Source organism: Strongylocentrotus purpuratus, unplaced genomic scaffold (genome assembly GCF_000002235.5).
Source record: "Strongylocentrotus purpuratus isolate Spur 01 unplaced genomic scaffold, Spur_5.0 spur5_scaffold_2, whole genome shotgun sequence".
Lineage (NCBI taxonomy): Eukaryota > Metazoa > Echinodermata > Echinoidea > Camarodonta > Strongylocentrotidae > Strongylocentrotus > Strongylocentrotus purpuratus.
In genome coordinates this window covers 15,861,962-15,871,898 of record NW_022145605.1, presented here as the reverse complement: position 1 = coordinate 15,871,898, position 9,937 = coordinate 15,861,962, and the positions used below count along the sequence as shown (strand labels likewise).

General features: G+C 37.0%; 1 protein-coding gene across 1 annotated transcript; it reads left to right on the top strand.

The window, feature by feature from the left end:
- The first annotated feature begins 211 nt into the window (after positions 1–211).
- Positions 212–9,632, top strand: LOC575021 (lysosomal aspartic protease). The gene is made up of 9 exons (XM_030991789.1): positions 212–420; positions 1,159–1,312; positions 2,389–2,512; positions 2,878–2,996; positions 4,288–4,487; positions 5,333–5,455; positions 6,354–6,495; positions 7,057–7,155; positions 7,610–9,632. Exons 1-9 carry the CDS (start codon positions 362–364, stop codon positions 7,769–7,771), a joined length of 1,182 nt encoding a protein of 393 aa, XP_030847649.1. The 5' UTR covers positions 212–361; the 3' UTR covers positions 7,772–9,632.
- Positions 9,633–9,937: the final 305 nt, after the last annotated feature.

Here is a 9,937-nt window from a genome sequence, read left to right as displayed (position 1 = left end):
AAAACTAATAATGGTTCTACATACATGGTAATAAGCCTACTCGGTCGGCCGATCCGAGCGCTGAATGACATCACGTGACAATTTACGCGGTCATGTGATTTAAATATCTCTCGTAACTGTACTGTAGCTGTAGAGGTCGCATTATAATCACATGACATCCCGTGACTTGCGCTTGCTGCACCTTTTGTCTTCGTACGGTACGGGCGTACGTACGCGTATACGATATCACTCGAGAAGCGACAGCTTAAGTCAGCTGACTGCAGAAGATCAAAGTAAAAGGACGTTTAGTTTCGAATCTGTGGGAAGTTGAAGTGTATCAAGTTTACAGTTTTACAAGTTTTACAGCAGAGGGATTGGAAAAATGAAGACATTTTTGGCAGTTTTGCTGCTTGCTGTTGCGGCACACGCTCAGCTTGTCAGGTAAGTTGGAATTGGGGAAACGTAAAAATTGTAAGAACTAGAATCTAAGAAGTAAAAAATGAGAAGTCCCAAGGCCAAGGGCAAGGGCCATTTAACTTTAAATTTAAGCCAAAGGCAAAGTCAATGACAAAGTTAACTTGGCTTGGAGAATGAAGAAGCATGATTAAGTCACTGTTTGGTAAGTGTAGAAATCGGGGCATTGTTTCACAAGGTTTTCAAAAGTACAAGTTCTGAATTCTCCAACAGTCCATTGCAACTAGATCTAGACCTAGACAGTGACAGTTTCATAAAAGTTTACGATGCCCTGATTTTCTGCAAGCTGCAGTAACTAAAGTAACAGAGGTATCAAAATTACTAAATATTAAATTAGACTAGCGAAATTCCACACTTTCGTATTTCAATTTACGCACAGCTAGCTAACATTAATCCTAACTTTAAGTTTAATTATTAGACCAGAAATTTCAGTCTGATATCAGTGGTTGTTTTGCTGATTGACAACCTCGATCTAGATCTATGGCAAATGTCAGTTTTATTAATTAATTCTGCATGCCAGACAATTATTTCATTAAAAAACGCATGTTGATTTTATTACACACAATTCTGGGAATGTTGTGTCATTAGCTCTGCCTTATGAAAACAGATAATTCAATAAAGTGTCGCTTTGAGAAATTTTGTCTGCACTAAAACTCCAACCTCTTTCAACTCCTGTCTTACTGGTATTTCAAATTTCAATTGCAGGGTTCCTCTGTACAAGATGGAAACTGTACGTCGTCAGATGGCCAATACAGGTCTGCCTTTCAAGGACTTGTCTCAGCTCTCCAACAAGTACAACATGATGAACAACAACAGGCTGGGCGCCCCTTGGCCCATCAACATGAGTGATTATCTCGATGTAAGTATAGAATGTTTTTTATTTGCCTTTATTTAGGCATTAGTTCTTTGTTTTTGTTTTAAATCACCTTTTTAAATAACAATATTATACTGTATTTTTGTTTTGGTGGCAGCATCGATAAAGCCTTTAATTGGCTTTTCTAGCTGTCCCCTCATTCATATGACATTTTTGTTGTATTCTACTTGTGCATTATGTTTTTTGTTTTATATGTTTTTATGATGAATGAAATAAAGATCAATATCTATTTCAAGTTCTCCTGTTGTCTACCGGAACCATGCAGGGACATGTTTCATGAAACTAGTTATCAATAACAAATGCTAAATTTCTATGACAAATGTGCTCTCGGCCAATCATATGCCACAATTTCAGTAGCTTATAACGGTCATTGTAACTTGTGATTGATAATCTGTTTGATGAAACAGGGTCCTGGTGGTTCCTGTTTTAAATCTATGGGAAATGTGACTTTTCATTTGTCAACTGGTTAAAGAGTACCAATCACCGGTCACTAGAATTTATTTATAAATCAACCTCAAAAACCTTCACCCAGGATAGTTAAAAAGGAGTATGAAGAAAACAATGAATAACATAAAAACTTGTATGTTGCTTTCATGGTTTCTTTTGCATAGCTTCATTTTATATTTAACTTTTAAAATTACTATGTACAACTGAGTAAAATTTTTATATTATTCATAGCCTAGATATGATTGGAGAATGAGTGCTTGATGCTTGTTCATTTATATACTATTCTGCAAAGAAAGTTAGTGCAATCGGGGAGCCTACAGCTACAAGTCCTATATGAGGGACTTGGTTAGGAGGATTTAAATCAATGCCTTACCAAAGGGCACTAGCACAAAGACTAGGCTTCGATACCCGCAATAATCCAGTAATGATACTGCTCCACAACTAAGCAATCACACTTTCTTTTTTCTTGTTCTTATATACCTGGTAATTGATGATTAATGCCTCATCAGAACTTCAGAAGGCATTCGTGCATTTACTATTTTTATGTTTTAAACTCCGGGCACCTGTTAAAAAGACCACCATCACACTTTTTCTTTCTTGTTTTCATTTCCCAGGCCCAGTACTATGGACCCATCTCGCTGGGCACACCTCCCCAGGAGTTCACCGTAGTCTTTGACACAGGCAGCGCTGATCTTTGGGTTCCATCCTCGCAGTGCGGTTTCCTTGACATTGCCTGCAGTAAGCTCAATATAGACCCATTCACCCCTTTTGATTTGCAATCGGTCATTTAATTAATGTTGTCAACTGTATTCATACATTTATGTCTCTGTGATGCGCCTCGTTACAAATTAGTACAATTACTTGGTACAAATATTGGGTATATTGAATGCAAATTGCATAGATGACTATACTTTGAAATCATTAACTGACAGAATTTCATTGCAAGAATTATCCTCTAAGAAAGAGTACCGGTAAGCAGTATACTTTGAAATCATTATTTACACTTCTCCAACTGTCAAAATGTTATCACAAGTATTATCCTCTTAGAAGGAAGAGTATGCAGTAAACTTTGAAATCATTAATTATACTTCTCTAACTGGCAGAATTTCATCGCAAATATGACAGCTCCAAGTCCTCCACCTACAAAAAGAACGGAACTAAGTGGGCCATTCAGTATGGATCAGGCTCCTGCTCTGGGTTTGTCAGCAATGATGTAATAGAGGTGAGTAGGATGGATACTTGAGGGGGAGGAGGAGGAGGAGGGGGCGGAGGAGGAGGAGGAGGGGTGGGGAGGAGGAGGAGGGGGAAACGGAGAGGAGGGGAGGATTGTGATAATAATAAGAATGGTAGTAATGATAATGATGGTAATTATAAAATCTTGTCCATATATATGCCACAGTAAACTGCCAGGGCAAATAAGCATAGTGGATACAAGTTCCTTGATTCTTTCTCACAAAGAAAAGTGTAAATTTTCATAGTCTTATCACAGTTAGATTTATCGTCCTTGTGCAGCATCCACTGCACACTATGGGCTAAGTTCACAAATTATATTTATGCTTGCATCATTTTTAGGGTCAGTTGCTCTGGTCAATTTTTCATCAAAGGTGTACATGTAGGGATAGGGTAAAGTTGCAATTGGGTTTAATTGAGGTGTAGGGTTACATACCTGCCAACCACCCCGATTTAGGCGGAGTTTCTCCGCATTTTTCATACCAACTCCGAATTCCGAGTGCATGCCTCAAAACTCCGATTTTTTTTAATTTTATTTTATTTCATTATTTTTTTTTTTTTAATAATTTTTTTTTTAAATTAATATTTTGTGTGTGCGTCCGCCATTTTCAATGGCAAAATGTCCATTCTGTCCTGTAAAGCATCCTACAAGCATCTCACATCAGCAATTTGGGGATGTTTATTCATACCTGCGTATACATGTAGCCCACGTGTATTTATATTACATGTGCAGTTGATACGCCGTGCATAAACACTGTATACATTGGCGTGTTTTCTTCAATGCTTGTGCGATGACTGCGATCGTGGAAGCTTGTTATTTACCGGACTTCCTCGGATTTATTTTGGATTACTACTACTATATACCTTTTCAAAATAGGGCTCCTATAACTGAGGTGGGTAGTGAAACATGTAGTTTTGTGAGTGTTCACATTTCAAAAATTGTTTATGTGTGGGGCGAATAGGTTGAAGGAAAAGGCCCATTTGCACCATTAAAATGGAGAGAAAAAAAAACAGACCCTAAAGTCCTGTGTACCCCCCCCCCCCCCCCCCCCCCCCAATCTACGGGCTACTACCCCAATCCTTCGGTGGTTCGCGACCTCGTAGTCCATCCAGAAAAATTTACTCCTAATTTCTCTTGTCTCAGGTTGGCAGGTATGGGGTTAGTTACAGTGTTTTTTCTAGGGTCTTCTAAGGAGCAATATGGTGGACCATCGTTCAAACAACCTTTGTTCATGCTTCCATCATCATATTTATTTTTGTACTGGTGTGTCTCAATCTTGCAGCTGGGAGCTCTGAAGGCAAAGAACCAGAGTTTTGGCGAGGCAACCGCTGAACCCGGTTTGACCTTTGTAGCAGCCAAGTTTGATGGTATCCTTGGACTGGGTTACCCGACTATCACCAGGATCAGTAAGGTGCCTGTCTTCGACAACATTGTCCAACAGGGACTTGTGACGGATGCTGTCTTCTCAGTCTACCTTGCAAAGTAAGTTTAGTCTAATTCTCATATATGATATGGAGTTCTTGTCAAAATCAAAAATTATTTGAGCTTATTCTTTTGATGATAGTTTGGAAGAATATCATATATAGGTACATGCCTGTGGCACCTCAAAATTATTGTTCTTCAAATGCCCTTCAAATCAAAATATGGAAATACAACTGAACTTTTTGATCAAATTTTCATGCCACTTGTGTGTATGTACTGTAGTCCCATATGATCATATCTATGTACAGTCCATGTGAATACCAGCAAGATCAAATTCATTTTTTTTGTTAGTGATTCCAAAACCTCACCTTCTACCCCAATTCCTGAAAGCACAACTTGTGTTGTCTCGTTTTTTTTTCTTTTTCTTTTCTTTCAAGAGGACTAATTGTACAACACAGTCAATATTTGTATAGCAGATAAGCTCTTGAAAGATCATGTTAGAAGAATACCAAACGGGTTAAAATCATCTGAAAAGTTCAGACGTATTGGGTGATCTCACTTGCAGTGATAGAAAATATGAAACCATGAAGAAATACAATTACAGGACATGTTTGTTTGTTTACTGCAGTAATTAGGGAAACCATTAATCATAACTCACATGTTGAACAGGATAGAAGGTAGTAAATCAGACTGTCATGTGATCTCTTTTGGAAACCAAGATTTATTAGTTTTTTTTTTTTATTACTTTCTCTCTGTCTTTCTTGCTCTCACTCCCTCCATATCTCTTTCTCTCATTCTCTCTACCTCTCTCTTTCTCTCATCCTCTCTTCCTCTCTTTCTCTCATTTTCTCTCTCTCTCTCTCTCTCTCTATCTCTCTATCTCTCTTTTTCTCCTGCCTGAACAGGGATGCAACAGCTGCAGTTGGAGGTGAGATAGTCTTCGGCGGTGCAGACCCTAAGCGCTACACAGGAGATTTCAACTACGTACCGGTCACTCGACAAGGCTACTGGCAGATCAAGATGGACAGGTAAGGACGAACATTTTAAAACATCTTAGAAAACAACCCTCTTCATACTTACCCCTATAACAAACATGTACCTGCCATCCCTTACGAATAATCCAGAAAATTCTGATTTACTGGATTTTTGGGGACCTAAACATTTGGAATACTCTGACTTTTCAAAATGTTGAATGTTCCGCGATTTGAGAGTTCATGTATTGCGTGGGTTGAATGGCAGCATGATCAAGCGGCGAATTTGTATTTGCTTTTTTGCACAACTGCCGCTGCATGTGCGAACGCCTGTTAAGGCATGCTAGAAATTCCTAATTCTTATTTTCAAATGTTGGCAGGTTTGCTATAATATTTGTGTTTAGAAGAGTCACCACTTATGCAAGTGAGGAACCCAATGCACTATTAAAATACCGGTAAGAGTGGGAGAAAGGCCAGTGTAGAGGTCCACCTGCACATTGCCACAAGCAGTCATATCAGAAGGAGAGACCTAAAGGTTACTTTGATTCAGTTCGCTTTTCCTCTCGACAGCACAGGAAATGCCAAATACTTAATAGTCATTTGATCACTCCCTAGATACATGTAGTTTATCTCTGGGGATATTTGTGGTATTTTGTTAAGAGAGATAGCTGTCTGGGCTGACCTTCCTTGGGAGAAGGGTAATATATGGTAATTTTGGGGGTGGGGGTATGTTGCACACTTGAGCATTGAATCACTTATTTTCTACTTGTTTAGGAGCTTTCAAGTAAAATCAGACACAAATAGCTTATAGAAAAAGAAGTAGGTTTTACAGAATGTAAAAATTGAAATGAAATATACAATGTGCTATGTATGTATATACATTATAATTTGTGTAGGAAACAGGTTTTTGGTCGTATTTATTTTGCAATTCATCTCATACTGTATTGCCACATAGCCTGTCGGTGGGCAACAATGGAACCTATTGCACCAACTGTGCTGCCATCGCTGACACCGGTACCTCCCTCATTGCCGGACCCTCTGCCGAGATTGCTAAACTCCAGCTACAGATTGGTGCTGCCCCCTTCGCATCTGGAGAGGTAGGAAGCAATATTAAACCTAAGAAGGGCTCAGGGATTAGATTGGGATAATTTGCAAGGGAGGGGGGGGGATCATAGACACCGGTACCCTACACGTTGCAGGGGCTTCTGGGAAGATAGCTTAACTCCATTTTCAGATTGCTGCTGCCCTCTTTGCATCTGGAGATTTAAATGATAGAGAACAATGATGCTCTTTTCACAAGACACACAAACACAAAGGGGTTAGAAATTTAACAGCTTATTTGATATAAATGTAATTCATCTTTTTTTTGCTACAGAATGCAAAGATTTGCATGCTTTGATTATGTTTTTACAAATATACTGCTTAATAGTTAATATATTTTATCATGCCCCTGCACTTGGATCATCCAAATATTAAAATTGTGTGATACACCTCTTTTTGGTACCAATACCATCAGACAATTTTCATGTCAACAGAATTTTATTTTTTAATGTAAAAAGGTAGATGAGAGACTTCTGTCTTCCAGGACAGATACCTAGCCTCAATTGAATGAATAGATGTAATGTTCATTAAATATTTTCTCTTTGTTTTGTTCTCAGTATATGATTGACTGTAACCTGATACCTACCCTTCCTGACGTATCCATTGTGCTCGCTGGCAAGACCTATACCCTGCAAGGCAAAGACTACGTCCTCAAGGTATGTGGCCATGTAAATTGTTTTATTCTCGAATATTTTGTTGTTAATGGGGCAATCCAACCCTTGTAATAAGTTCACTTGCATGAAAGCAGTAAAATAAGAAATTTTCAACAGAAAGGTGAAAATTGATTTATTGGTTCAATAATGAGAGAGTTATGAATGTTTGAAATATGAGATCACTTAATTTAAAAACAGTGCAATACAGAATTATTCTGCACCTTTCTCAATAATGTGTTGATGGTTTCTTTCACAATGCACTAGGTGAGCAGTATTATAAAGATTTAGAAAAATATATCAAAGATGTGGATAAATAGTTATCATAATAATTAAGGCAATGTCATTAGATATTCAACAATAAATCCAATCGAGCATGTTCAGGAATATAAGGCTTATAATATTGAAATATCGGAGTAGAATTAATAGCCTCTCATATTATTTTTTTCATCCACCTCAGGTTCAGCAAGGTACAGTGACCCTCTGCATATCTGGATTCATCGGTCTGGATGTCCCACCCCCAGCTGGCCCCCTCTGGATCCTGGGTGACCCCTTCCTCCGCACCTACTACTCCAAGTTCGACCGCACCAACAACCAACTGGGTTTCGCCACGGCCGTTTAGACCAACGCCAAGCTCTTTCTCTCCTTTAGCACCTGCCTTTCACTCTCTATACTGTAAGACCAGAACTGTTTTTGGATCCAAGAAACTTTCACAAATTTTCTTTTTCGTAGCCTAGATTCACAAAGTTTCATGCTTTGAAAAAATTGGTGCCATATCAACATTATATTTGTTCAGTTCCTCAGTATTTCTTCTCATGAGAACCACTGTCATTTGACCATTAGAAAAAGATGCAAGTCTAACCCTAACCCTAAACAATTTCTGATCATGCAATAGTCATTTTGTCTTTCCACAGGATATCTCAACAAGTTGAGTTTTAAATGTAATCAAATAAAGCTGATCCAAAGTGTAGAATCTATCTTTTTCTGCACAAATGAAAGTTCATACCAACTTTTTATTTTAGTTTATGTATATGTGAGCAAAGATGGAGAGCCAATTTGTGAAAACAAATAGTTGGAAAATAATCAGAGCGTATTTTGTATCAAGCTTAAGGTCTTTAAATTATTTGTTCGTGTCCTGTACCGCCTTTATCTTGTGGAAGGTTGATATGATTTATTTTTTAAAAGACAAAAAGAGCTCAATACGAAAGAAACAGTTTTTTTTCACACTATACTTCTTTATGTGAGAGCTTGTTTGTAGTAGAACTACCTGTTTAACAATGCCTTCTGTTATGTAAAGTTTGTCACCTCATCTGAACCATTCTATGGAATATTCCATTTGTTATTATCAATGTGTTGCCGTTTCCCATTGCAAATGTGTGTCATTGTGTCATATTTCTATTTTCTAATTTACAGATCAGATTTTTTATACAAAAGAAAAAGACATTTGGTGCATACTAGTACTTATCCACAAGTATGTCATTCTAAAAGAACTGTATATGAATGGTATAATTACAACACAAGATAAGTTGAAAAGGTCAAGTTACCACTGTCATGTTGTCAACTTATTGTTTAAATTTGAAAAGTTTGTAGGTTGTATGGTATTTGGTAAGAATCCCATAAATTGACACGACTCATTTTGTACGAATGGCGAGGATCAGCACTTCAGTGCACCAATGCCCCCTGATATCAATATGAAGAACTGATTTTTGTCTTTCTTTCTGAAAGGTTTCACATTATCAATTATCTGTAAAGATATACTGTAACTGAACTATTTCATTACAATTGGAGCCTTTTCCACAATATTTTTCACTGAATGGGCACTGTGGTTGGTAGATAAATCCTATTAACTTTTCGTCATTCCTTGTTATGTGTAGATATCTTGTTTCGTGGGTTAAGATGGGAATTCAATGTTTGTTTTTTTATGTCACCAGTCATGAGAAATAATGTGTTGAAAACACAATACTTCATGTAGATCACTGCACTATCAGTCTTAAAAGTGTAATCTTGATCAAGTAAATATGAGATGAAACACCTGTATTCATTTTGATAGTTCTTTTGGCTATTTTTACCTGTATGAATTCATATAATAAATTATGGTCTTTGTTTCCTTGTCTGTAATTGTTAAGACAATACAAAATTTACTTAATATGTTGGAAGTCATAAATGAGGTAAAATAATTTTTAGAGTATTTCCTCAAACAATATACACATATTGTCATATATTCAGTGGAAAGATTATAAGATTTTACAGATTTGATAATCAGGAGCAATTTTACTAATATCTTTGAATAGTTTTGTTTAAGTAGAATTTTTCATGAGAACAAAAAATAATACATAGATTTTGTTTTTTGGTTACTTGAGATATACACTGACTAATATGCAATAATTGTGATGTTCAGGATATTTTTATGTAAATGTAGTCTGTTTGTGTATTGTGTTGTCAAGAAATGAAAAAGAATTAAAAGTTTATGTAATAGTAAAGAGTGCCTATGTGTTCCTCCTTTTTAATTTTATACTTTAATCTTTGTAACTTATCCTCATATCTAATCATAACATCTCATTGCAAATGTGGTTTCAGCTACATGTATTTGGAGGTTATCACAATTCTAAACCAAAGTTTTATTTCTGCATGTTATTCATTGTGTGCGGTTTTAGGATCAAGAGCCACCGTTTTGATTGAAAATCTCAGCAGCAGTTAAGAACTCTTCTGAATTCAGCTTTAAATTAGAAGCATGCTCCAGTCGAGTCAACTGCAAGTCGGGCCAACATACCTATATATACACACTTAT